This window comes from Oryzias latipes, chromosome 17 (genome assembly GCF_053564925.1).
Source record: "Oryzias latipes strain Hd-rR chromosome 17, Olatipes_Hd-rR_3.1".
Classification (NCBI taxonomy): domain Eukaryota; kingdom Metazoa; phylum Chordata; class Actinopteri; order Beloniformes; family Adrianichthyidae; genus Oryzias; species Oryzias latipes.
This window is the reverse complement of record NC_136253.1, coordinates 12,095,629-12,123,468: the sequence shown is the minus strand read 5'-3', so window position 1 is coordinate 12,123,468 and position 27,840 is coordinate 12,095,629. Positions and strand designations below refer to the sequence as shown.

Sequence of the window (27,840 nt, the reverse complement as noted above, 5' to 3'; positions counted from 1 at the left end):
ATTACGTTAATTGTATTAATGGCGGAAGAGCGACGGTAGTTCAAAGAGGGTGTGGTATTTGTTGCTGTTGACATCTCCTGTGTTAAAACGTTAAGCTAATGCTCTTTATTTAGCATTTTAGCATGTGGTTTAGCATTGCTATTTTTGATCATTTCAGCACTGAGGTATAATCCAGCATCATTATCATTTTGCTAGTTGGTTCAGCATCACATTTCTTTTCCATGTTTAAACTATTTCTAACAGTTGGAGTTTGGAGATTGGTCGGGAGTTCAAGCCTATGTAGGGATTTTTGTGCCATTATTCCAAGCACAACACTCACTGTTTTGAGCAGAAAACTTTGGAAATGTATGAGTTCAAATTATTTTGCACTTAAAACTCAAAAATGTGTGTAAACAAAACAATTTTACTCTTGCAATGTAAAAATGTATTTTTCCAATCAGCTCATAGAATTGATCCGGTTTAATAATAATAATAATAATCCATTTTATTTAAAGCGCCTTTCAAGGAACCCAATGACACTTTACAAAACAAAGGTTAAAAATAGACATTAAAAGCACAATAAAAATAATAGATAAGATGAAAAGTAAATCAGGATGGGAAGGCAGAAATGAACAGATGGGTTTTGAGTTTAGATCTGAAAGTAGGAAGAGAGTCTATGTTACGGAGATCAGGAGGGAGGGAATTCCAGAGTTTGGGAGCCGAGCCGCTGAAGGCTCTGCTTCCCATTGTGACGAGTCGGGCCGGAGGGACAGAGAGCTGAACAGAGGAGGAGGACCGAAGAGAACGAGAGGAGGTTTTAATATGGATGAGGTCGGAGAGATAAGGAGGAGCCAGGTTATGGAGGGCCTTAAAGGTGAACAGAAGGAGTTTGAATTGGATTCTGGAGGTTATGGGAAGCCAGTGCAGCTGGTGGAGAACCGGGGTGATATGACTGAAGGAGGGGGTTCTGGAGATGATGCGGGCAGCTGAGTTCTGGACCAGTTGGCTTATTGAGGGTTTTTTGGGGGAGGCCAAAGAGGAGAGAATTACAATAATCTAATAATCAAAGGCTGCACTCAGGTCAAGGAGGATGAGGATGGTGAGGAGGCCAGAATCAGCTGCAATGAGAAGATCATTGGTGATCTTGAGCAGAGCAGTTTGAGTGCTATGGGAGGGCGGAAACCAGACTGAAAAGGTTCCAGAAGATTATTGTGTTTCAGATGATCATAGAGTTGAGAGGCGACTATTTTCTCAAGTATTTTGGAAATGAAGGGAAGGTTGGAAATTGGACGGAGATTATTGAATAAGTTGGGATCTTAACCAGGTTTTTCAGGATGGGTTTAACAGCTGCCATTTTAAAAAGTGATGGGACAGTACCAGATGAGAGTGAGGAGTGAATAATGGCAGCAATGAGCGGAAGGAGAGATGGGAGGCAGGCTACAATGGGAAGAAATTTTTGACCACTCAACATTAACCTTCATGTCTACGTCTGTGATTGGCTGGCTTTTGTGGTACATTTGTAACTCTCTGCTCTTTTTGAGTGCAGAAGAGAGAAGTTTTCTCTTGAGTAAAAATTGTTTTGATTGCATATAGTTTTAATTTAAAGTGCTTTTTTTCTGTTTCAAGCTAGCGCAAAATAAATTTTTGAGCACAGAATTTGTAAAGTTTTACTCTCAAAACAGTGAGTGTTATGGTTGGAATATTGGCACAAAAATCACTCCGTACAAGTCATATAATTGCTGGTTCCCTGCGACAGACTGGCGAACAGTCCAGCGTGGCCCCTGCCTTCGCCCACAAGTGGCCGGGATAGGCTCCAGCAGCCCCCTGACCCCGAAAGGGATAAAACGGTAGAAAATGAACGAATGAATGAATTGCTGGTTAAGGTAAAGGATTTTAAAATTTGAGTAAAAATTTTAATTTTATGTTTGTCAAAGGATTTTAAGGCAGAATATGTATTTTATTTTATTCTGACTGTTGTTACTGCTGAGGACTTCGTCTGCAGTCTGTTGTGAACAACAGAGGAACCTCTGATGGGCATCCACGACAAGCAGTTCTGAGACAGTTCAATCACATCACGCTGCCGTGGTGCCAGACAGCATCACCATGGAAACGGACAAAAGAGGGATCGCCGCCAATCCCTGACTGGACCGACGCATGACAGAAGAAGTAGAGAAATGGTAATGTGGAGATGAAGGGGTTGCTCCAGTGCGGCGCAGTGAGCAGCTGTTGCCATAGCAATGCACAATGCATGTCACCAAGTGCTTAGTGGAGTACCAAGGAGGCTGCAGTGATGCAGCACAACACATGCAATGAAGCAAAAACTGCCTAACGCTGAGTTCCTGCTATCTGATCAGCTGAGAACAGATCAGCTGCAAGGCTTCCTTATTGTAACCTGGATCATCTGTAGATGTTTTATCAATTCAAAACTCTTGGAGTTTTCATTGATTCAAAGCTTAAATATGCTGCATTAACTTCGAAGCTACAGACAGACCTGGCATGTGACACGTGTTAAAGATTGCGCTATACGCCAGTCTTGAATGTGTTTTTAGCCTATGGTGTTCACACTGGACAAACAGGCAGGGGCTTCTTCTTATTCTTTTTACGAACCAACTAGCACTAGATCTTGAACAACTAGAACTAAAACTAGAAAAAGGTGGGTGCCTCAGCGGCCAAAACCCCAGTCATGGAACTTGGCTTTTGGGACATGGAACATCACCTCTCTGGCAGGGAAGGAGCCTCACGAGTGACGGAAGACCGGAGCGTGAGATTGACTGGTGGATCACGGCAGCGTCCATAGGTATGCGGTCGCTGTATCGGTCCGTTGTGGTGAAGAGAGAGCTGAGCCAAAAAGCAAGGCTCTCAATTTACCGGTCAATCTTGATTCCACTACTCACCTATGGTCATGAGCTCTGAGTCATGACCAAGAGGTCCCCAATACAAGCGGCTGAAATGAGCTTCCTCCGTAGAGTGGCCAGGCGCTCCCTTAGAGATAGGGGAGCCAGAAAAGAGCTAGTTGATATGGCTTTGGCATCTAGTCCGGATGCCTCATGGAAGCCTCCCTGGGGAGGTGTTCCGGGCATGTCCCACTGGGAAGAGGCCCCGGGGAAGACCCAGGGCATGCTGGAGAGACATCACTAGGCTGGCCTGGGATGCCTCAGGGTCCCCCCAAAGGGCTGGAGGAAGTGGCCGGGGTGAGGGAAGTCTGGGCATCTTTGCTTAGACTGCTGCCCCCGCGACCCGGTCCCGGATAAAGGGAGGAAGATGGATGGATGGATGTACTGGTATGTTAGGTGTCACATTTGTGTCAATCTAAAGAATGTGCCGACTATTTTCAACTACATTGTGGTCTGTAGTCTTTTCAGGTTTTCCAAAGTACAAGTTTTTGTAACACTGTCATAGTCTAACCTACTGGTCCGGGTTTTTACTGTAGCTATGCCTCAGAGATGTTACACTCGTAATAAAAGGGACGTCATCCATTTGTCATTATCAAACCTGAGTCCCTGATTGGTCAAACTTCTACCTGATTTAGGTTTCAACACGCGTCCTATTGCCGCACGTTTTGTACCTAGAGCCTGAAAACAGTGGTAGAAACTTATGTAGTTATCCATGAGCGCAAATGTCTTGAACGCGGAAGCCAGAAACACCCTTTCACATAGACTTTTCACTGGAAGTGGCTGCTTGAACACACATTGGACATCATTAACAACTCAACCCACCTTTGACATATTCTCATAAAAAGTAAAAACATTTCTTTACACATCAGATCCTCCTTCACAGATTCCATTTCTCCGCTTCTTTTCTTTTTGTGTTTCATTCCAGGGAAATTATTCCTCACCAGAAAAATCAAAGTAAAGTCACAGGGAAAAGAGAATACCTTGCTGCATTGATAAATTAAATATATTTGATCAAGAATGATTGTGCCACAATCTGGGTCTGTCCACTATGAAATACACTCACTCTGTGCTAATGACAAAAAATGAAATACTTCCTCTTTTTTCCTTTACCAATCTCTTGGTTACTGTTTCCATGTGAATCTGGATCCTGCAGTAGTGATCTGACTGACCGGAGGGCAAAAAAAATTGATCGTTTTAGTGGTGGAGCTCGGCTCCTTTCACTCTTGTTCGTTCATGGCTACTTAAGTCAGACGTCGGTGCGTGCCACGCTGTATCCCTTTGAAAGGTCATTGGGGGTGAAGTGTTCTATTTAAATTTCAAATGGGCTTGAATAAGAATCCCTGCTTTGGGGCCCTAGATTAGAGTATAAAGTCTCCATGTCCATGTCTCACCTCTACAAAAAAATCTTTTTAAGCCCCACGTCTGTTTTTTCATCTCCATCACCCCCTCTTGGAGACATGGTGTCGTACTGACGCTCTCCCCCCGAGGGGATGACGATCACTCCCAGCTTCAGAATTGGGTTAATAAGCGCGGTTTCATGTCGGCAAACACAAATGGCAGGGTGTGAAACAGGGAGCAGGCGGTTTTTCGTCGCCTCATTTTTCTGTTAATAACTTCCAAGCGGGCGTGACAGTCGAGCAGACTGATGAACGAGCTCTGATATGGTGATTGATGGATGAGTGATGCCCTTTAAATCAAGTGGAGTGTCCGCAGTAACTCTTTGAGTACTTCTATTTCACTCTGTCCTTCCTCTTTCCTCTGCTCGTTCTTTCTCTATTGCTTTAATCAATTTTTGTTTTCTGCTGCTTCCTTGTTCTTTTTGTAGCTTCAGTTCTTTTTCCTTATTTCCTTTGAGACCTGTCTCTGTGTTTCTTTATCTCTTTGTTTTTTTGTTTACTACTTATCTCTTTCAGATATTTCTTCCAACATGTGTTTCTGTTCCTTCTATCACTCCTTGTTTTATGAGTCCGCTTTGTTCAGATTTTTTGGTCATGTTTGCTGTGGATAATTTGTTTAGTTCTCTCATATAATCATTTAACTTCCATTTCTATTTATGGGAAAAAATCTGCTAAAATAATTTTACCCCACTTGTTTGCCATCTACTTATTTAAAATTGTATGCAGTTTCTAGTTTAAACTGTCTATTAAGGACTTTACTTTATTTTTGCTCTTTTTATGTATTTTACTTAAATTTAAGTGTAATTTTTAAAAACCTTTAAAAGTTTGATCCAATAACCCTCCAACCAGACGTCAATGTTGCTAACCATCAAGTCATCTTAGACTGCTTAGGTTTTGTTTAGTTGTTCTTTCTATAGTTTAAACCAGGGGTGGGCACTGAGGGCCGCATTCCTGCATGTTTTCCAGCATACCCTGCTCTGGCATGTTCTAATTGGCTGGACACACCTGAAACAGGTAATCAGCCATGAGTAGGGCAAGATTATTGGCTGGACACACCTGAACCAGGTAATCAGCCATGAGTAGGGCAAGACTATCTGGAAATCATGCAGACACACCGGCCCTCGAGGCCTGGAATTGCCCACCCCTGGTTTAAACAGTTGGTTTCAGGGCTTTGACACAACAACCACAATGCGTCTGAAACACTGGATTTTTCAGCTTCTGTTTTGGCCCTTTTAGCAGACTCTCATACCAAGTTAGCTTGAAAGACTGCTTTTAGAATTTTAGCACATTTTGAAACCAGTTAAAAGCTTTTTAGATCTTTTTTCACGTTATTGAGAGCTAATTTTACTTTTTTGAAGGTTTTGATTTCTTTTTTGAATTTCCGTTAAGCTGTGGTAGACTTTCTTCAAAAGGATTCTTTGTCGTGGAATATTTTTTAGAATTTTCTTAGATCTTATCAGGTTATTTGCATAACAGCAATTTTATAACTTTAAGCATTTATGTTGTTTAACTTTAGCGGTTTACAATCTATTTCCAGACACAAATATTAGTTTTCAAAAAGTTTGCAGCCAAACTGCCTTTAGATCTTTGTTTCAGTTGTTTCTGTGATATACTGAAATATAATTATAAGCATTGTATATGTTTCAAAGGCTTTTATCAACAAGTACATGAAATTTATGCAAAGAATCAGTATTTGTAGTGTTGGACCTTCTTTTTCAGGACCTCTGCAATTCGACTAGGCATGCTCTCAATCAACTCCTGAGCCAAATGCTGACTGATAGCAACCCATTCTTTCAGAATCACTTCTTGGAGTTTGTCAGAATCAGTGGGTTTTTGTTTTTCCACCCGGCCCTTGAGGACTGACCACAAGTTCTCAATGGGATTAAGATCTGGGGAGTTTCCAGTCCAGGCCCAGCCACCCTACGGAAAAAGCTCAGAGGTTTGTAGTCGGGACCTTGTTCTTTTGCTTATGACCACATGTGAGTATTGGAACGAAGATCGACCGGTAAATTGAGAGCTTTGCTTTCTGGCTCAGCTCTCTCTTCACCACAACGGACTGGTACAGCGACCACATAAATATGGAGCTGTTTCAATCCGCCTGTCAATTTCATGCCTTCCCTTACTCGTGAACAAGACCTCAAGGTATTTAAACTCCTCCACCTGGAGCAGGGATACTCCACCCACCGAGAGATGGCAAAGTAGCTTTCTCCGGTCGAGAACCATGAGGTGGCAGTCGGGAACTGTCTTTCATGTCAGCCAAGACACTCCCACAGCATTCAGAGACTTGAGGTATTCAGGGCAGACTTCGTCCACTCCCGAGGCTTTGCCACAGAGGAGCTCATTGACTACCTCAATGACTTCAGCCTTGGAGATGGACAGCCTCACCCCAAAGTCCTCATCCTCTGCTTCCTCAAAAGAGGGCATGTCAGTGGGATTGAGGAGATCCTCAAAGTATTCTTTCCACCACCCGACAATGTTCACAGTTTAAGTCAACAGCTCCCAACCTGCACTGAAAATAGTGCCTGCAGATAATTGCTTTCCCCTTCTGAGGGGCTAAACAGTTTGCCAGAATCTCTCCAAGGCCAACGGATAGTCTTCTTCATGGCCTTACCAATCTCCTCCCAGGACCGAGCTTATACCTCAGCAACAGTCCCGGCCACAGCTCGCTTAGACTGACGGGACCTGTCAGCTGCCTCTGGAATCCCACAAGCCAACCAGTTTTTCAGCTTTACGGCATCCCTTACTTCTGGTGTCCACCACCTTTTTCGGGGGTTACCACCGCGACAGGCATCAGACCACTGCGAGAGATCTGGGACCACAGCTCAGAACAGCAACAGAGACAATCGGGGTGGAAAACATGATTCACTCTGACTCGATGTCCCAAGCCTCCCTCTGTACCTGTTTGAAGCTCTCCCAGATGTGGGACTTAAAGACTTCCCTGACGGAGGGCTTAGCCGGACTTTCCCAGCAGACCCTCACAGTGTGTTTTGGTCTCCCAAGTCTTACCGACCTCCTTCCCCGCCAGCGAATCCAGCTCACCACCAGGTAGTGATTGGTGGAGAGCTCAGCCCCTCTCTTTACCCGCGTGTCCAAAACAAGGGCCAAAGGTCGCCTAAAACAACTACAAAGTCAATCATTGACCTCCTGTCTAGGGTGTCCTGATGCCACGTGTATTGATGGACACACTGGTGCTTAAACATGGTTATGGACAAACTATGCTGAGCACAAAAGTCAAACAACAAAACATTGCTCGGGTTCAGATCAGGGAGGCCTTTCCTACCAATCACGCCCCTCCAGGTGCCACTGTCATTGTCCATGGGGGTATTGAAGTCCCACATGGCTTCCCAGTACCCCTTACAGAGACACCAAGAAGGCAAGAAGGTACTCCAAACTGCTGTTTGGCCCGTAAGCCGAAACCTCAGTCGGGGACCTGTCCCCCACCCAAAGGCGGAGGGACATGACCCTCTCGTCCACCAAGGTAAACTCCAACACTTAGCAACTGAGATGGGGGCTCACGAGTAAGCCCACACCAGCCCGCTGCCTCCCACCATGAGCAACTCCAGAGTGGTAGAGATTTCAACCCCTCTCAAAGGACTGAGTTTCAGGCTATGTGTGGAGGTTAGCCCAACTATATCTAGCCGGTATCTCTCAGCCTCAAGCTCAGGCTCCTTCCCACCCAGAGAGGTGACGTTCCATGTCCCAAAAGCCAAGTTCCATGACTGGGGTTTGGGCCGCTGAGGCACCCGCCTTTGACTGCCACGCAAACCACATTGCACCGGCCCCTTTTGAGGTCTCCTACGCGTGATGGGCCCACAGTAGAGTTGTCCCATGTCATTAATTTGGGCTGGACCCGACCAGGGCTCCCCCCATGGGCCTGCGAGCCTCTGCGAGCTGCCTGCAAACCTCAAGATTTGATGGAAATGATGCTATGCTAACCAGATGTTCCGTGTGTTGCCTATATGTAAACACAGACCGGTTTAAAGTCGGAAAATTGGACTTTAGGACGTGGCGGATAAATACAACAAAATAAATTGATTGGACATTAATTTAAAAAAAAAGCAGTATTTTCTAAATAATACCAGAATTAAATCTACTGTGTTTTATCAGTGTCTTTTTTAGCATTACAGAGCCGGTGTTACACCATAAACTGTGAGATGTTGTACTGAATCCCCCTGCCCCCTTCCCTCATGAGAGCGCTGTAGCTTTAAAGGGCATAAACCATGTTATAAAGCCTTTTATAGTAAACATTATCCATATAAAGCAAATATATATTACATATTTTGTTAATTGTGAGTCCTTTTCCTGAGCTCTTTTCCAACCTGGAAGTAAGATGACCCAGTCTCTGAGGCAGCGCCTTTCGCTCCGTGTGGGTGCTGCCCATTTCATGACGTCAACCTAAAGCCGGCGTGCCTGCAGCGTGTCTGCATTTCACCCACGAAAACAAACAACATCCAAACTGAACATTATATTACACTTAAAAGCTCCAAAGATAGATTTTGCATGGTATATGCCCTTTAATGTCATTGATGTATAATGACAATAATCCAAAACTTAATGTTTTCAGGCTGTTTTTGTTGGGATTTCATTTAAATCTGTCCTTGTTTTCTCAGCCTGTTTGAGTTCACAGTTAGATGAAAACAAATACGTGTTCAAACCAATTTAAATTACTTTGATGCAATTTCATTAAAACTAATAAATGTTTGAGTGTCAATAAAGTCTTCTGTGAAACCACAGACTGTCCTGAAATCTGATCCTGAAATCCTCTTGATGACAAAACATTTGAAAGTTCAAAGTCTGAAGGGAAACAAGCTGTGAGGAAACCTTCACTGTAGAAAGAACTGCAGCTTCTTCAACTGGAACTCTGAAGCAAAATGACCACGAATGATCTGGATCAAGAAACCTTCTGCTGTTCCATCTGTCTGGATCTGATGAAGGAGAAGACATTTGATGTCTTCTTTTTCTCTTTCTGAAAAGTTTAACAGCCACTTTCTCTAAAGTTCTCCTCTTCCTGATCTGGAGCTCCTCCTCTGTCATGATGGGCGTAACCAACAGGAAAGGAAGAGAGAAGCTGATTGGCTGAACTCGCAGTGAAAACACCTGATCGGAGGATTAGAGTCAAACTGGTTTATGAGGAAGTGAAACGCAAACAGTCTTTGTGTCTGAGAGGAGAAATGGCGCAGAAAGGAGTTGATCTGGATCAAGAAACCTTCTGCTGTTCCATCTGTCTGGATCTGCTGAAGGATCCGGTGACTATTCCCTGTGGACACAGCTACTGCATGAAGTGTATTCAAGGATTCTGGGATGAAGAGGAGAAAATCCCCAGCTGTCCTCAGTGCAGGAAGACCTTCATACCGAGGCCTGTTGTGGTGAAAAACAACATGTTAGCAGATTTAGTGGATCAGCTGAAGAAGACTGGACTCCAAGCTCCTCCTGCTGATCTCTGCTATGCTGGACCTGAAGATGTGGTCTGTGATGTCTGCACTGGAAGAAAACTGAAAGCCATCAAGTCCTGTTTGATCTGTCTGGCCTCTTACTGTGAGAAACACCTTCAGCCTCATTTGGATGCAGCTGCATTCAAGAAACACAAGCTGGTGGAACCCTCCAAGAACCTGCAGGAGAACATCTGCTCCCGTCATGATGAGGTGATGAAGATGTTCTGTCGCACTGATCAGAAGTGTATCTGTTATCTCTGCTCTGTGGAAGAACATAGAGGCCACGACACAGTCTCAGCTGCAGCAGAAAGGACTGAGAGGCAGAGAGAGCTGGAGGAGAGTCAGGGCGGGGGGCCCTGCTCGGGGGGGGACGTCCAGCAGTGCTGGATTGGCTGCCCATCTACACCTGGGGCTGGGATCAACCCTTCTCTGGCTCCTGGACGGGGCGGGGCAACCCCCTTGGGGGCCCCCGGTCACTCTGGGTGTCATCCACTGGGGCTGCGGGGTCTGGGGTGGAGCTTGTCGGCCCTGTGCTGTGGGGGAGTTTGACGGGTCGGGGTCTGCGCTGAGGCAATTGGCAGTTGCCCGGCCGGTTCGCTGCCTCGGTCCCGTCGAGGCCTTACCAGAGCTCTCCCAGGGCCGGCGCCTGGGGGTGGGGGCCTGGAGTTGTCCCGAAGGGGGGGGGGGGGGGGGGATTTCTGGCTCCTCTCTCTCTGTGTGGGGTGGGTGGTGCTGGGCCTGGGGTGTCGGCGCCTCCGGGGATGGGACCCCTGGGCTGGGGGGACCTGGGCCCTATGCTGGGGGATGGCTGTTTGACCACCGGGGGACAGTCTACCAGCTGTCCCCACCTTACCCCCATCCTCATATTATTTGCACCTTAGAAATGTAGGGCCCTTGGCCAGTAAGCTGGGGGTACTGGACCCTTGGCAGCGGGGCCGTGTCCCCTGGGTGCTGGTTTCCTGGGCCCGGCGGCCCTCTCTCCATGCAGGGAAAGGGATCCCTGAGCTTTCTGGCAAGGCCAGAAGCCGGGGATCACATCACACCTTAGTGGGTTCTGGTCCTTGCCCCCGGGTGATGGGCCTTGCCAAATTGCCAACTGTGGCCGAGCCTGGTCGGGCCATGTTTACAACAACCCTCATGGGCCTCCCTTTTCCCCGGGGTGCTCCCCTCCTGGGTGGCGGCGGCTGGCCCCTGCCTTGCGCCTTTCTGGACCAACCGTGGACCGGGTGGGTGGCTGCCTGGAGCCCCCTTGGGGGGTCCAGGCAGCCACCTACCCGGTTCCCCCCATGCCCCCTGCTCTCTGGCTCTGGGGGCCTCGCGGCGGTCCTGCTGGCCCTGGCCTGGGTGGCGGATCTGATCGCCGGGGGGCGGTTGTTCTCTGCCTGCTGCCTTGTGGCTTTGGGGGTTCTGGCTACCGCGGCTGCTGCGGCGGGGGTATTGGTATGGGGGTGGCTGGGCACTCTCCCTCCTTCTTTTCACACTCCACCATCCATTTTTTAACACCCCTTGTGGACCCCCTTTTCTCTTGGGTGCCCTCCTCCTGGGCCGGGACGGCTGGCCCCTGCCTTGCTCTTTCTTGGACCAACCGTGGGCCAGGTGGGTGGCTGCCTGGAGCGCGGAGAGGGTCTCTCTTGGGGGGTCCCGGCTCGTACCTGGGGTTAGAGCAGGGGGATGCCCAGAACTCCTGGGTGGAGATGATGTGCTCGTATGAGGCTGTGGGCGCTCCTCTGGGGCGGGGGGGCTGCTCTCCTGGTTGTGCTGGAGCTGCACACTCTGTCCCCCCATGCCTCCCTGCTCTATGGCTCTGGGGGCCTCGCGGCGGTCCTGCCGGCCCTGGCAAACCAGACAAACCAGAGGTATGTCTGAATAAACCCCTTTTGTAATTGTGGCCAAACTTTATTAATTTCAACCATGTTTGAAAATCTTGGGTGTTGGACCGGACGGAAAAGGAAAGAAGGGAAGAAAAGGGAGGGATGTTAGAGAGAGAGGGGGGTAGGAGGGTGATAATACGAGGGGAGGGGGGGATAAAACCATGAAGCAGCATAAAGCAACAAGTTGCTGGATGGTTATAACCATTATGGTTCAGATGTAATACAAATCTAGAGGGGGGTGGGGCCTATCCACACACACACTCAAATGTTATAAACATACCTTGTTGGCCCCAATAATGTGCACGTACAACTAATATTACAGATTTTTATTTTTGCACAACTTACATTTTTTTTTTTTTTTTTTTTTTGCGAGGCTGTTGCTCAAAGCAGACGCTCCAGCACGAGCGGGTCTTTGCAAAGAGGAACAGGATGGTGCTCTGCCACAGACCCTTCCTAGAAGCTCATGCTTGAAAAATGTTCATCTATAGAAATAGAAAGTAAATAGACCAGGAGTGGAAGATACAGACAATGCTGTGTCAATGTTGACTCAAAACATTTGGTTTGGCAAGTGGGCGGGGCAAACCTTCATGCAGTTGTGGCAGCCGCACTCTCATTTCACCCTGTAGCTCCGCCCCTGTTCTTCCTGCATGTTCATGTTTCATACATATAACTTTTTTGTAGCCTTTCCACTTTGGATTTACCCACCATATTGTTTTCTTATCTGTTTACATTTATTTTACAAGCTTTCCTGTTTTTTTATTCCACCATGTAAGACTAGTGTTTCTGTGTTTTTATTGTCTTGTTTCTTTGCTTTTTGTGTTTTTTCTCTGCTTATTTAAGGTTTTTCTCTCAAAAATCTTTGTTACTTTGATCATTTCTAAAGTTTATATTCCCGTAAGCCATCACTTTTTCTGAAATCGTTTGGTTTTGTTTCTTTTTGCCATCGTTCTTCAGCTTCACACACTTTTATTTTAAGGCTGTGACAGCAGCAACCATGTTTGTCTTTCCCTCCTGTTTTCTTCCATTTGTTAATAAAGGCACTTCTGCACCTCATTTCCTGTGAAATGACCCTAATTATACGACTAGAAAATCTCAGATTTGAGATTTGTTCTTTAATCCTTAAAGATGACGTCAGACGTGTGTGTTAGAGGAAACCAGAAGATGTTCCTTCACTCTGTTTGATCTAATATCTTCGCCATGTCATGCATTTGTTAATTTCTTGACGTCACCGGTCACTGCAGGATCTCCTTCCTTCTCTTGGATTTCCACCACTGAATATGAAACGTTGCTGTTATGAAAGCAAGTAAACTGTAATTCATGAAGTTTTTCATCCAGCAGGTCACTTCACTTTTCTGCTCCTGCTTTTTTTTTTTAATTAAATGGGCTCTAAATTAAGCTCTAATAAATCCTATTAGCAGCACTAATGACTTTGTTCAGGCTCTTTAAAAATCAGCGGCACAAAGAAGAAACCCTCTTCTTTAATAGTTGATCACAGTGCAGCATTTCCAGCTGGTTATTAAGTCACTGCGTTCAGATGAAGGTCCTGATCCGGGTTTGTGTCGAGTTCTGTTAACCTGCTTCTTCAGTCTGTGTTCTGACTGCCAAAGGGCAGGGATGAAAAACATTAAAGAACAGGAAAAAAGTTCCTTTAATCCAATAAATATAAATTATCCCCAAACTACAAAGAAGTCAGCAAATCTTGTTGTTATGCAGCTACAAGCAAAGATTTGGCAGATTGAAGTGGATCACTGTAACCATAGAGCAGGTAGGAGCAGCCGGAGAAATAAAAGCTTTGAAGTCCAAATTAAACTTCGTGTTTCACTATCATAAATCATCTTCAAGTAAAAAAAAAATAATAATAATTGCAGTCTTACCTTTACGTTTTCTTTCACAGAAATTTGTTATTCCTGACAGAACTTTGTCAATCTAAAACTCACCGATCTGCTGTAATAAACAGAATCACTGATGTTAGACAATGATTTATGTGCTTTTGAAAATTACCTTTAATTCTGTCCGTCATAGAGGTCAGTCAGTGGATCACTGAGTTAACGATCCCTGGGTTTAAATGCGCCTAACTCACCGTGTCACTGAGGAGAACCAGGTTTTTCACTCTTCACTTGAAAATCTGTCTTCGTTTTGTGCATCTCGTCTTTTTAAATTGAGTTTTGAGTCTAAAGACTTTTTACGTCATTTGGTACTTGCTGGTTTGCGTCAAATTCAGGAGCTGAACCTTTAGCAGGTAAAAGTAGTTTTCAGAATAAAACTAGGAGGTTTGGCTGGTTTTAATAAAACTGTTGAGCTTTAAATCAGTCCAGGCCCTGCCTGAGGAAGATGTCAGAGGTGACATGTAACGATGAAGACATCATAAGCCTTTGTCGCATGGACCTGTACGGGTGTACGACAGCATCACCTGCGTGCAGGTGATGCTGTCATGCAGTATCCTGAAGCCACACTCGAGTCAATGCTAAGTGAGCTTTTGTATCTTATTTGACCGCATCTGAAGGCTGCACACATGGGGTGTGCAGCTGACATGCAAGTCCCCGTAGGACACCTGTAGGTTGTAAACACAAATGCTCTGATTGTCTAAGTTCAGAGCTTTTAACAGTCAGGTTGCTCGCAAGGAGCACGCACGTATTCCATAAACAGCACTAAAAGGCTTCCCTGCACTGTGCGCAGGATTTGGGGTGTTGAAAAGAGGTAAAAAATCATAAACAACATGGCTGCATCTCACCTACTTCACCCTTACTTTAGTGTTGTTTAGGTGTTCACTATGACCAGTCAGCTGCAGCATGTCTGTATTAAAAAATGTGGATGAACATTTTTTCTCTATAGGCTCAACTAGCGGTCTCAAACTTTGATATTTGGCGTGGGCTGCCTGCGTGCCCCGAACAAGTTTGACCATTTTTCCCCTCACAGCTAGTCTGTGTCCACCCGTAAAGGCAGTTGTGACTTAGACCACGGACACACAGTTCCTGATTGGTCAAACCTCAACCTGGTTTAACTGTTCATGTACGTTCAGTTGCCATGTATTTGGTACAGTCGTAGAAACTTCGACGCTAGAAAGCCTGAAACGCGTGTCTTCATGTGTTTACATATACTTTTAATTGGAAGTGGCCACTTAAACACGCAATAACAGGAGGTGTGAACGTAACTTAACATCTTTCTGATTGTCCGTTTTAAAGAATCGTGTGGAGGTTTGTGTTTGCTCTACTCTGCTTTTATTCTGAAGGTCACACTTTTACCCCTTTTTCCTAAGAAAAATGATTGTCTGTTGGGTGTAGGTGTGAAGCAGCTGAGAGTTTACTGTTAAGCTGCTCACCTCCACCTCAAACGTGTTCATACGTCAATGAAGCTGTCAGCTGTCATGTTGCTGAGGCTGCACTCAGCCAGTCCCACCTGCACGGATACGGACATTCCCGTAAAACACAGTTCTGCCTGATCAGCAAATCACAAATCACACCCTAGATATGATCCTCCCCCCGATGAAGGGGGAGGTGGATCACTGAGAAATTCGAGCTCCTGTCAGCAGGGATGCTGGCTTCACAGGAACAGGCAAATTACACCAGATTCCTGCAACCCGAGCTGTCAATCGCAAATCAATCATTAAATAATTCAACAGCCGAGGCATCAATAAAGTTGAAGCCCCGGGGAGATGACACTGCACCCTCAGGCTGTGCTGACAAACGGAGGCTCTAACCTGCAAGAAGACAAGACCTCTGGTAGGTATCTGGCCACAAGCTAGTGTGCCTGGACCTGAACAAAGACGGAAAGCAGGAAGAGAAGTAAACCCCTTCCTGCAGGGGGACAGGAAGTTGATACTCATTGCTGCACAAGGACAGGAAAAAGAAACTTGTACCTACACAAATACAGAAAGACCCCTCATGAGTACAGGAAGGAGACACGTATGCCTGGACATGGACAGGAAGCAGATTCTCATTCCTGGACATGGATAGGAAGCAGACACTCGAACCTGGACACTGACAGGAAGCAGACATTTATGCCTGGACATGGGCAGGAAGCAGATTCTCATACCTGGACATAGACAGGAAACAGATTCTTATACCTGGACATAAACAGGAAGCAGATTCTCATACCAGGACATGGATTGGAAGCAGACACTTGAACCTGGACACTGCCCATAGGAAAAATCTGTTGCTCATATGTTGCTTGATCTCGTCTCTTGAGATCAGTTTGAGCGTCTCATATTCGTATCATTCTGTGATCATATGCTTCTTAACTCTTGCTCCTAAGGGTCCCTTAGGAGCAAGAGTTAAGATATAATGAGAAAAGACATCACTGAGACAAATGAGGTTGAGTTGAGATAACGGTTTGAGCAATAATTAAGAAGTGGGAGAGACGAACCTAAGACGCTCATGAGACAAATCTGAGAAGAATGAGTCCTAAAAGAGATCTCATCATTGTCTGTCTGATGTCTCTTTCATGTCTTAATCATTTCTCTTGAATGTCTAACCAAAGCCGTTAATGAGAATATTTGAGATATATTTGAGAAAGAAAAGAGAATTTATTTTTATAGCAATGGTCGCCAATCCTGGTCCTCAAGGGCCACCATCCTGTAGGGTTTAGATGTTTCTTTGCTCCCCAGATGTGAATCAACAGGTGATTAACCACCTCCTGCAGAACTTGAGGAGGCAATTCAACCACTGCAGCAGATCTGTTGGAGCAGGAAAACAGCTAAAACATCCAGAACAGTGACCTTCAAGGACCAGGATGGGAAACCACTGATATACAGTAACAGTAAAACAAAACTAGAAATGTAAATGCTTTACACTTTATTTGGGCAGCACCATCATCAGTACAGCATTTGAATTGCGGTAGCAGTATTAGACACTTTTTAAAATATTAAATGCATTAAGTACATGAACCGTGGCGTACTCAATCTGGTTGACATGCTGGTCATGAATACTTCCAGATTTTAAACAACACACTGAAAAAAAACATTATAAAAACATAAACATAAAAACATTCTCTGAAACTTGCAGACTATCAAATCCATGAACCAATTTGAGAACCAAATTAAGATTAAAAATAAGAAAAAAGATGGAAGAGAAACCAGTCCGCATACTGTAGATCATAGCAGTGGCCTTAGAACCTGCTCTGCCCTACATTTGCTGACAAGTTTCAAAAATATGTCTTTTGAGGACATGACCGTCTTAATGATTTAACTTTTTTTTCTTGAAATTGTAATTAAGTTATATAAATATGTAAGCAATAAACAACTTTTTTAAGTTGAACATAAATAAAATAAAAAATATTATTTTCTCGAGATGAACTGTAATGGTGTCATCATAAGACTCATTTTAGGGCTTGTACTACTCTCATTTTTCTTTTTGCTGAGACAATAAAAAAATAGGCTAAAACAAGATCTAAATTATTGAGCAACCAGAGACAGAACCATTTATGTCTTTCACTGAGACGTAACTGAGATAGGGATTTGAAGTAAGGATATCAAATTGAGACAAACTTGAGCGCAACATAATATGGCTCATTTTTCTCTCAATTGAGATCTGGAGAAGAGACAGTTGTGAGAGAATTTTGAGATCTCAAACAGTGCTCACTGTGAGACTTATTTCTCAGGAGAAATGTTTGAGAAGAATGAGAAAAGCAGTTTAGTCTCAAACAGTTCTCATTTATGTCTAGGAGACGTAAATGTGACAGAAACGAGATCTCATCTTCAGTTTTGCTTTGCTATGGGTGACAGGAAGCAGACACGTATGCCTGGATATGGACAGGAAGTAGACACTCATACCTGGATATGGACAAGAAGCAGACACTCATACCTTGACTTAGACAGGAATCAGACACAAATGCCTGGACATGGACAGGAATCAGATACTCATACCTGGACATGGATAGGAAGCAGATACTCGAACCTGGACACTGACAGAAATAAGACGCTTGGAGGGGTTCAGAAAGCAGATGCTTTTTAAGTAAATTTACATTTAACTAAAATGCTCTAATTATGAATTATTTAGACAGATGTCCAACCACAGACTGCCCACATCTGTGACATTTTTTAGGGTCATGTGACACACCTCTTTCCATTGGCCTTATTCAAACCAGTTAAAAAGAAAAAAGGTAAATTTGTGGAACCAGCCATCAGTCAGTTGGAATCCACCAACTGTGGTTGATTTAGAGCTCAGGATTGGACAGTCAGCTTTCAGTCAACCAACCATGGATCAAACGGGTTGATAAATAGTTCAACTTTCCTGGAATGATTGAACCAAGCTGCTGGAGATCAAGATTTTAATTCTATAAATTAACTTATTTCAACGATTTATATTTATTTGAGCTGATATTAGAACCTTTATCTAGATAAGAAATTTTAAAAACATCCTAGCAAACAGCTGACAAATGACTGAATTTGATTCCATTTGATATTAATTTTGCTTTTATTATGAAAGAGCTTAGAAATCTCAAGAACCATCCATCTGTCCATCCGTAGATATTGATTTGCAAAAGACCTTTTGTTTTGGTGACGTAAAAAAAAACAAAAAAGACAGTTTTTGCAGCGAAAATATGACATACATAACAGTTGATTAATTAATTGATTAATAATTTTACTGCGACAGACTGACGACCTGTCCAAGATGTCCACTCCCTTTGCCCATAAGTGCGGCAGCCCTGTGACCCCAAAAGGGACAAAACGGAAAAAGATAAGTGAATGTATGAATAATTTTACATCGTGTTAAAGATCAATTCTAAGTCAATAACACTTTTTTTTCTCAATGGTAGCCCCCAAATAAAATGATAAAAACGTTTTTACTCCGTAGAAGAAATGCTGTTAATGCAAAGTGGTTCAACTTATTTTATGATCTAATCTCCAGTTTTTCGTATAAAATAAAAATTGAAAAACCCTTTATAGCAGGCTTTATTAAATAGCTAATCAATTACTAAACTCATTCATGTTTTACAAAAAAATAAAAAATTGGTGAAACAAGCTCAAGCTCAATATTTTTGTCTGTCAATAAACTGTAGAAAAATAAACATATCTGTAATTCAAAATACAATCATTAGCAAAGGTATGCTGGGATTTCAGAGACAGTTGTTACAATTCAGCAAACTTATGATCAATGGTTTATTATACAGTTTATTCATGTTTATCAACCTGATTCTTCTGATTTTGTTCATAAAATCAGTTTCTTTTAGGATAATCAGATAATTTAAACGATCAAGATTTAAAAATACTTTACTTTTTTATTGTAAATATAATGATGTTGATTTGAAAATTAAGATTTGGATGGTATTTCAGTGTTTCAGAGTTTTGTTGTATCAGGGATGGATGAAGGTTGCTCTTCCTCCTCATTCTGCATTGATCATCGCTGCTCCCTACCCCCTCCTATGGTTGCCGTATGGAGTGGGCCCCCCCTCTTTCGGTTTTATTTGCACCTTAGACATGTAGGGTCCTTGGTAGGGGGGGTGCTTGGACATCATTGCAAGCAAGCAGCAGATGTCCTCCTGGCACCCTACCCGCCAATTTTAACCGCACCTTAGACATTTAGGGGCCCCTTGGTGGGGAGGGTGAGGGGACATCACTCTGAGTAATCAGGAGATGTCCCCTTAGTGCCATACTCGCCAATTTTAACTGCACCCCCCTTAGTACACACACCCCTCCCCCTTCAATATATACATTCCAACATAAACACACACACATGCACACACACACCCTTTCAAACACACATACACGCACACACATTTTGCAAGGAAGGTGGGACCTAGGTCCATCTGTCCCCTACACCTTCCCTGGTGGGGGGTGCGGGCCCCTTGGCGACGGCGGCCGTGTCCCCTGGGTGCCGGCTCCCTGGGCCCGGCGGTGCTCTCTCCGCACGGTGGGGGGGTTCACATTACACCTGAGCCGGGGGTGTTCGTGTCCCTGGGGGGTGGGTCCTGGTCCTTGCCCCTGAGTGCTGGGCCCCGCCAAACTTCCAACAGTGGCCGAGCCTGGTCGGGCCATATTTACAACACCCCTTGTGGGCCACCCTTATTTCCCCGGGGTTCCCCCCTCCTGGGCGGGGGCGGCGGGCCCCTGCCTTGCTCCTCCCTGGACCAACCGTGGGCCGGGTGGGTGGCTACCTGGAGTGCGGAGCGGGTCTCCCTTGGGGGGTCCTGGCTCGTACCTGGGGTTGGGGCGGGGGGATGCCCGGAACTCCTGGGTGGTGGTGGGGTGCTCGTCTGGGGCTGTGGGCGTCCTTCTCCGGTGGGGCCCTGCGTTGGGCTCTTCCGGGGCGGCGGGGGGGCTGCTTTCCTGGTTGGGCTGGGGCGGCGCTCTCTTTCCCTCCGCGCCTCCCTGCTCTCTGGCTCTGGGGGCCTCACGGCGGTCCTGCTGGCCCTGGCCTGGGTGGCGGTCTTGGTCGCCCGGGGGGCGGTTGTTCACGGCCTGTTCCCGTGTGGCGCTGGGGGGATTCCGGCTGCTGCTGCGGCGGTCGTCTTGGGGTGGGGATGGCTGGGCAGTCTCCCTCCTTTTCACGTTCCACCATCCATTTTAGAAGAACATAAACACTCACCTGAGCACAGGTGTTAGCTCACCTTTGCTCTAACAGTTTGTATGATTGAATGACTGAAATATTTCACACTAGTTGGTTTTAAGGCATAAGTATACGTGTGAACACTATCTGTTTTGTGTACATGTTGACATGTGGACGTTTTTTGCGGCTAGCAGGTGTGTTGATAATATTTGAGTGTGTGTGAACAGGCCCCGCCCTTTTTGTACTACATTTGAACCTTACTGTAATGATAAACAACCAGTAAACCTGTCTGCTCTATGCTGCTTCATGGTCTTACCCCCCCCCTCTCACTATCACCCCCCCCCCCCCCCCTCTCTAACATCTCTCTCTCTTCTTCCCTTCTTTCCTTTTCCGTCCGGTCCAACACACAAGATTTTCAAACATGGTTGAAATTAATAAAGTTTGGCCTCAATTACAAAAGGGGTTTATTCAGACATACCTTTGGTTTGTCTGAAGATTAATAACCCCTCTTGTTAAAGTAAAATATGTCCAACACAAGAGGCCCTCAGCTCTCATCTGCCTGCCTAGCTGTTGGACAGGACAAGTTATTAAAAAAAAAAAAAAAAAAAAGATCATCGCTGCTTTAAAGCAGAGAGTCTGCTGAGGCGAACTTATCCCTGCTAACATCTGTAAAAACATCTGTTTGAGTCACTGATCACTGAAATAAGCTAGTTTGAATTTACAATTTACTTTGGTTAATTACTGATAAATTGGGGTTTTATATCTGTTGATCAGTCAAACTTTTTGGCAACACATACATTTGTTTCCTTTTTCAGGTCCAAACTGCATCAGTTTTAAGGTTTTTTTGGTCCAAACTTTTTAATAACTTCAATGCAAATGTGTCAGGAACTGCTGGTGTTGGAGCCAAAACTGCAGGAGTTAAGACTTAAAACTTCAGTAAATGAACTCAAACATGACAAAAAATATTAAATAAAACTGGTATCTAGCAGCAGAGCTGACCAAGATAGACAAAAAAGCAGAATACACTGAGGATGCATGACTAAACTGAACAGCTGTGGGGGAAAATCCAACGAAAGCAAGTGGAGTTTGTGAACCAAGAAAGCATAACTGAGCTCAAGCAAACCAATAATCCACACAAAACTGGCTCCAACAGAAAATGTGGTAAAATTCCCCAAAGTAAACATCTGATTCAGTCTTTATTGCTTCCAGTTTTTTCTCTGGGTTTTTCTGGGATCAATCTAACAAGTCTTCTGTCAAGGAATTTTTTTTTTCATTAGATAACATATTGATGCAGAAAAATCCTCATTTTTCATGAATTTCTCTTCAGTTTCAGTGTGTTTGACACATTACTGATGGTTTCCTGTCTTCCTCCGGGTTGTGTTGTAGGTTTGAGCGTCTGAATCCTCCTGTTTCTGGAAGCAGCGCTTGGAAACGCCCTCTCTGAGGAGGCCAGCGCTCCCACCGAGTGTTGCTCCACTTTGTAAAGCGCCTGCTTTGATGAAAGGCTCTATTACTTTTCCCAGTTCCACCCAACCCCCCCCCCCCCCCCATTTTAGTTACAGCCCCAGCACGCTCTGTCTGCCGGCGCTCACTGGGAGAATGGACGGAGGACACATCTCTCTGGTATCCCGGTGCTTTTCTACTGATTTCTAATCACAGCGGATAGGTGGTTCCACACTTCAGTGGTAATGGAGTGCTGCAGCTTCCTGGAGTGATGCTCAGCTGGTCTAGGTTCTCTTCCTGAGGCTTTCTCCGGGACTCCACAACAAGAAGCTGGAAAGTGACCAAGCATGAAGCTACGTTCACACCTTCAAGCGTCCAGATCCAGTGAAAAGTCTGTGTAAATGGCTACGTTCACACTGCAGGGCTTAATGCTCAATTCGGATTTTTTGAAAAAATCCGAATGATTTGCTAGACCGTTCACATTTCCAAGTAAATCCGAACTTTTGTGATCTCCAGTGTGAGCGTGACACGACCCAAACGAGACCCGCATGCGCAGAAGCCAGAAGAATACTCAACGGTGAACGACGTCACTCGTTGTTTGCGGAGCAAACGTTAACAATGGATGTCAACAACAGTGTTGTCAAAAGCGGAGCTCTTTTTGTAATATTAAATTTATTTTCACGAAGGAGCAGCACAATTACAATCTTCTCATTTTAAGAAGGCATTGGAGTCGGGATCGTCTGTACCCACTGTAGTGGAATAGGAATGTGTATGTGTTGGGGCCGCGCCCCCGCGTGTGTGTGTGTGCAAGCGCGTGCCGCGATAGAGAATGGGGGGGGAGGGGGGGGGGCAGTGTGGGCGCGCATTCATGTTGTGTGTTACGGAGGACGGTAATAAAAGAAGTTTTCCCCCAGAATAAATGCTATGGACTCTTTATTAACCCGTTCTGGAGAATCTAAGGATCAGAACAGGGAGGAGGAGGAGGATCGCCTCGGGTCCCCCGCGCTTCTGAGCACAGTTGGAAAGGGGAGAAAGAAAAAAAAGTTATCGCGGGAAAGGTTCAACACCACGCTCTGCCATTTATCTGGAAATTTTTTCAAAAACCGCCCAGTTGCAATAAGAGCCCTGGAGTTTGGCCTGAAAAGAGCGATCACCCCAAATATTAATCCAATCAGTGACCTCCCTTCCCTTCCACTGACTGGTCTCAGCAGCATCGTCCACCATGGTTGATGTTTACGTTCTCGTTCCCGCCTACTTCAACGCAAAATGATGACGTTTGTTGCGAGTCGATGACGTACGGTTCGGAATCAAGTCGCCTGGCCGGTCAGACGGCGGTCGCAATTGAAAAGAACGGCTACAATTCGGAATCAGGACGGCAAACCCACGGGGCCTGGGTCGCATTTGAAAAGATCGGATCTGTGTCATTCAGACTGTCATGAAAAGATCGGAATTGGGCCGCTTAGGGGCAAAAAATTCGGAATTGCGTCGTTTCAGCCTGCAGTGTGAACGTAGCCAATGTGCGTTTCAGGCTTCCACGTTCAAAGCAATATCTACAACTATTTTTAGGTTCCACAAAACCCACAGCCATTAAATGAGTATAGAAAGTTAAACCAGGTTGAACTTTGACCAATCAGGGACTCAGATTTGGTAGTTATGTATGAATAGCGTTCCTTTTAGTTCATGGAAGTGCCAACCATTTCATAATTAATCATGGAGAAGAAATTAATAAGTGCAGTTTGTGCTCAGCCAGATTCATATGACACCAAGTAGGGCTGAACAATATGAGGAAAACTCGGGATATGCGATATTAGTGATTAATATTGCGATGACGATATAACTTGCGATAAAAGAACAAATAGCAAAAACAACAAAAACATTTCCATTTCACTGCAAAAGTTTAAATTAAAAAGGAGACAAAATAACTTAAGTTATTCTCCAAATGACCCACATCTAATTAGGAGGGCAACATCTAACATAAAAGCTACATCTGATTGGTCAACGACGTAAAGGGCTCCATCTGATTGGCCAAATGCATATAGGGATTTATTCAATCTCATTAACTAGTTCAAGTTGCCATAAGATTGTTTTAGCAGATTTAAAGTTTACCATTTATTGCAATTTTCGCCGACTTTTGCTATATGAATATTGCACAGCTTGAAATTGCGATAACGATAAATTTGCTATTAATTGTGCAGGCCTAACGCCAAGTCTTTCATACATCGAAATCGAGCTGTGAGATTTACGAGATTTGGACCAAGATTTCACACCAAGCCGCTTTCAAATGTAGTCAGCTGGGATCATAACACATCTGAGTCAGGGGGTGCCGTGTCCCGGTGGTGTGGGTTCTGGTCCTGGCCCCTGGGCGCCGGCCTCCTTCACATTTTCCAACTGCGGATGAGCCTGGTCGGGCCATATTTACAACGCCCCTTGGGGATCCTCGCTCCTCTTGGGCGTCCTCCTCCTGGGCGGGGGTCCGCCCCCTGCCTTGCTCTCTCCTGTAATAACCATAGCCTGGGTGGGGCTGCCTGGAGCGTGGGGGTGGGTCTTCCCTGGGGGCCCTGACTCGTGCATGGGGCTGGAGTGGGGGGATGCTCAGGACTCCTGGGTGGCTGTGGGCCGCCTTTCTGGGGCTTGGGGTGCCCCCCTTGGGCGGGGCCCCTCATTGGGCCCCGCGGATGCGGTGGAGAGGATGCTCTACGGGTCGCTCTGGGGCTTGCACTCTCTACCCCCTGTGATCCCCTGTGCTCCCCTGCTCTCTGGCGTTGGGGGCCTCTGTGGCGTTCCCGCTTTGTGAATGTTAGTGGTAGTATGTCCATGTAGACTTGTTTGTGTGTGAACACTTTTGGAGCCAACAGGTGTGTTTATAAAGTTTGAGTGTGTGTTTGGAGACAGGGCCCGCCCATTTTTGATTTTTCATGCATCTTAACATGTCAGTCGTGATTATATAGCTCCAGCAACTTGTTGCTTTCTGAAGCTTCATGATCTTACCCTCGCTACTATAATTCCCCCCCCCCCCCCCCCCCCATCTGTCATCCCTCTCTCTTCTTTCCTCCTTTTCTTTTCCGTCCGGTCCAACAAAAAATATTTACAAAAATATAATTAACATGAATAAAGTTTAGCTGAAATTACAAAAGGGGTTTATTTAAATATACATCTGGTGTATCATAAGATTCATAACCCCTGTTGTAAAAGTAAAATATGTCCAACACAAAAGGCTTTCAGCTCTCATCTGTTTGCTTAGCTGTTGGACAGGACAGGTTAGAAAAAAAAAAGAAAATAAAAAAATAACATAATAATGTAGTCAGAGTGCACTAGTTAATATTAGCAAAAGAAAAATCAGTACAAGCCCCTCCTATTGTGAACACCACAGGCTCGAATGCGCGTCACATGCCTGGTGTGGACGCACTGCTTGGTCTGTCTCAATCTCAGTTATGGGGATAGGTCCAGTCGAAATCAGCTGATCTGGTTCTGAAGGTGTTCCAGTTAGATGGTCAGTAGGTCCTCACCAGTCTTGGCAAGTCATTCTGCTCTAGTCTAAGTTAGTTAGACTGATTTTTCAGCTATCTGTTTGAACTAGATCAGATGGTTTGACCTGCCTCAAAATGAGTGCCTCCATTTACTTGCAAGTGAATCCTGTTGTAGTTGTTAACAGTGTAAATGTAAAAGGTGGACCTAACAAATACCGAAGGAGACAAGACCCTCATATTCTATTGCTAATTTTAAAGCAAGAAAACCCCTTTGAACCAAAAGTTGCAGTTCTTCCGATGACCATTAGAGGCTGGTTTCAGACAGAAACAATTTCCAATGTCAAGAAATATTCTACTGTACACCAAACTGTTTCAGAAACTTTTTCTTTCCATTTAGAAACTTGAGGGGATTAGTTTTTGAAAAACTGTCATTTTCATTTCATCGCTTTAACTTTGGATTTTTAGTTCTAGTGTTGACATTCTTTTGACAACCGTAACTCTTCTACCGTTTACGCGGTTCACACAAATCCAACAGTTTCCAAAATGGAGAAAAGCAGCTTTGAGCTGATATGCAACACTTTACAGTAGTGGAGTGTTTATACAATCAACATAAATCAGCTGATTCTGTCACAGAGATAACAGGAATGTGTTAATCAGTGCCAAACTGATATGAAAAGCCGCTTTTCTCCACATCAAAATCTACTGATTAATTTTGATTACGTTAGCAGTTGAAGTATTTTTTTTATTCTTCCTCTCCTAAAGTATTATTTATTTTTTACCTGTATTCCAGATTATAAATATTTACTCTGTAAATTTACTGACTTTTCTGCTGTCTTGACTTTTCTTGGTGTTTGTGTGACTTGACCTTCACCTGCTGTGTAGAAGAAGCTGCTGGAGGCGGAAAAGGCGTTTATTTTCCGGGGATGATGAAGAATCGGTTTTTGCTTGTTAGAGCTCTACATTTATATCGATTCATCCTCTTTTTTTCTGCTTGTAGCTGTAATTGAAGCTACTCGCTGCTCTTGTTAAGCGGCAAATGAGAGAACGGGGAGTTTGGTTTCCAGATCTGATTCCAAGACTTGTCTCGTTTTTTTGGAAGTTTTTTTCCTTCTCTCCGCTTTAATGCATCTGCTTTTGTTGAGTGTAATGGGCATTGATGTTGTTCTTATTGAACAAATCATTGGGATCCAAAAGGAAGCAGATCTGCTTCTGCTGGATCATATTGAGTTAACATTGATTCAGGATTTTCTCTGACCTCTGGATCACTTTGGAATAAAAAAAGTCACATTAACTCAGTGAACTGAGTTAAAAACACATGACGAGCTCGACACAGATCCGCTTTGGTTTGCGCCTAATGTTTATCTTTGAGAAGCACTTTAAAACTTCTCCACCTAAAGATGAAAACCTTGGAATAATTTACAACTTTTTCTGAAAAATATGGCAAAAAATACCAGAGATTAATGGTGTCGGAGCTGTTCTTTCCTAATATTAGACAATAAAGGGCCTTTTAATCAAAAATAAGGAAACAATGATGAAAGCAGATGATGGTAGCTGGTTGTCTGTGAGGAACTTGAAGTGCCTCATTTTTTTCTCTTGCCATGCAAACACGAGTGGTTGACCTCACTGCAACCTTTTGGACCGAAGAGATCCTCGCCTGCTGGAGAGCTGAGCATAAAAGCACTTTTGTAATGGCTCAGTCAAACTCCTCTGACAGTCTTAAGCATCACAGAAAGAAGTCGTCTTCATGTGGAGTAGTGTTCATATGTGGAGGGGACAGAGATGGCTTTAGAAAGACACGGAAAATGAACTTGTTTTGTCTCAGAAGCAGATTCTTCATAGACTTTTGGTAGAAAAATGTTGACATTTCAAAAATGAATTGGAGTGTGTGAGATTCCGGCCTGATGGTCCTTCTGTGGGGGTGGATCCGTGAATCTTTTGCAGCCTGAGTCAACACAGACTCCATTGGGGAAGGATGCAGTCATATCACCTGGCATCGTCAGACCATTAAGATGGTTTGGTACCATGGAACCCTGTGGAGCTAAACAGCCTTAGTCACCTTGTTCATGCAGGAGATTATTACTTATGCCTGCGTCATATGCTCCCAAAAGGGGGGTTGGCCTGTACAGGTGCTGCAAGTTTTTGGGTTGTCCAGGCCCATAGAGGGTGTGAGAGAGGAGTGGCTGCATCTTAAGGGGAGCGCAGATGTATCTTTCAGTTACCGTGAGGCTCTTGTCTTTAGCAAACCTTGTGAATTTTAATAAAGCCTGGTGGAAATTAAAACAACAACAAAACACTGACTAGTTGCTGTCTGGAAGCAGCTGAACATTCTGAGGCTTCGGTCCCAGAAACCACAGCTGCTCATAACTCAGAGATGCTTCTTTGAGGTAAAAGTGAAAGTCTGACGAGCCAGAGATGAGCCAGAGGCAGGAACCACAGCCAGGTGTAGGAGTAGGAGCAAAGGCGAGGTAAACGGTCAGGAACTGGAGCACGGATGAGCCAACTGGAGTCTGGAAGCACTCCCACTCCCCAGGAGGGGAGAGGAAAAGAGGGACAATACATGAATCGCACTGCACCAGACAGAGGCATGGAGAACTAAATGATAAATTATGATCAAGAATAGCTTAGTTTCATCCGTCGCAACCAGAAGCAAAACAAAAGTCTTCAGGGAAACTGCCAATGAAACAGAGTTCCATCCCAGTTATTGTTGTTTAACTGAACACAGTGTGGATTCATCTGTAACTCACAGAGGAGCACAGGGCTGTGATTACAGCACAGACGCTGTTCTAATCAACGTCAGGATTGACCCCAAGAGGCCCGACCCACCATCAGAGAGCTGTAACCTAAAATCCTGGAATTATATCCCTAATTTTTTTC

General features: G+C 44.7%; 2 protein-coding genes across 4 annotated transcripts in view; both read left to right on the top strand.

Annotated features, from left to right (window-relative positions):
• The window catches only part of kcnq3 (potassium voltage-gated channel, KQT-like subfamily, member 3), a 124,489-nt gene that overhangs the window by 63,650 nt on the left and 32,999 nt on the right, over window positions 1-27,840 (top strand). Inside the window, exon 1 of one of the 3 annotated variants that reach the window (XM_078934432.1) lies at window positions 2,009-2,156. The exons of the other annotated variants lie outside the window; for them this stretch is intronic. Coding sequence (XP_078790558.1) covers window positions 2,134-2,156 — 23 coding nt within the window. The 5' untranslated portion in view covers window positions 2,009-2,133. Of the gene's footprint in view, window positions 1-2,008; window positions 2,157-27,840 lie in introns of those variants that run through there. 3 annotated transcript variants of the gene reach the window in all.
• On the top strand, window positions 9,382-10,347 carry LOC111949062 (E3 ubiquitin/ISG15 ligase TRIM25-like). The gene has a single exon (XM_023965196.2). It carries the CDS (start codon window positions 9,442-9,444, stop codon window positions 10,249-10,251), a length of 810 nt encoding a protein of 269 aa, XP_023820964.1. The 5' UTR covers window positions 9,382-9,441; the 3' UTR covers window positions 10,252-10,347.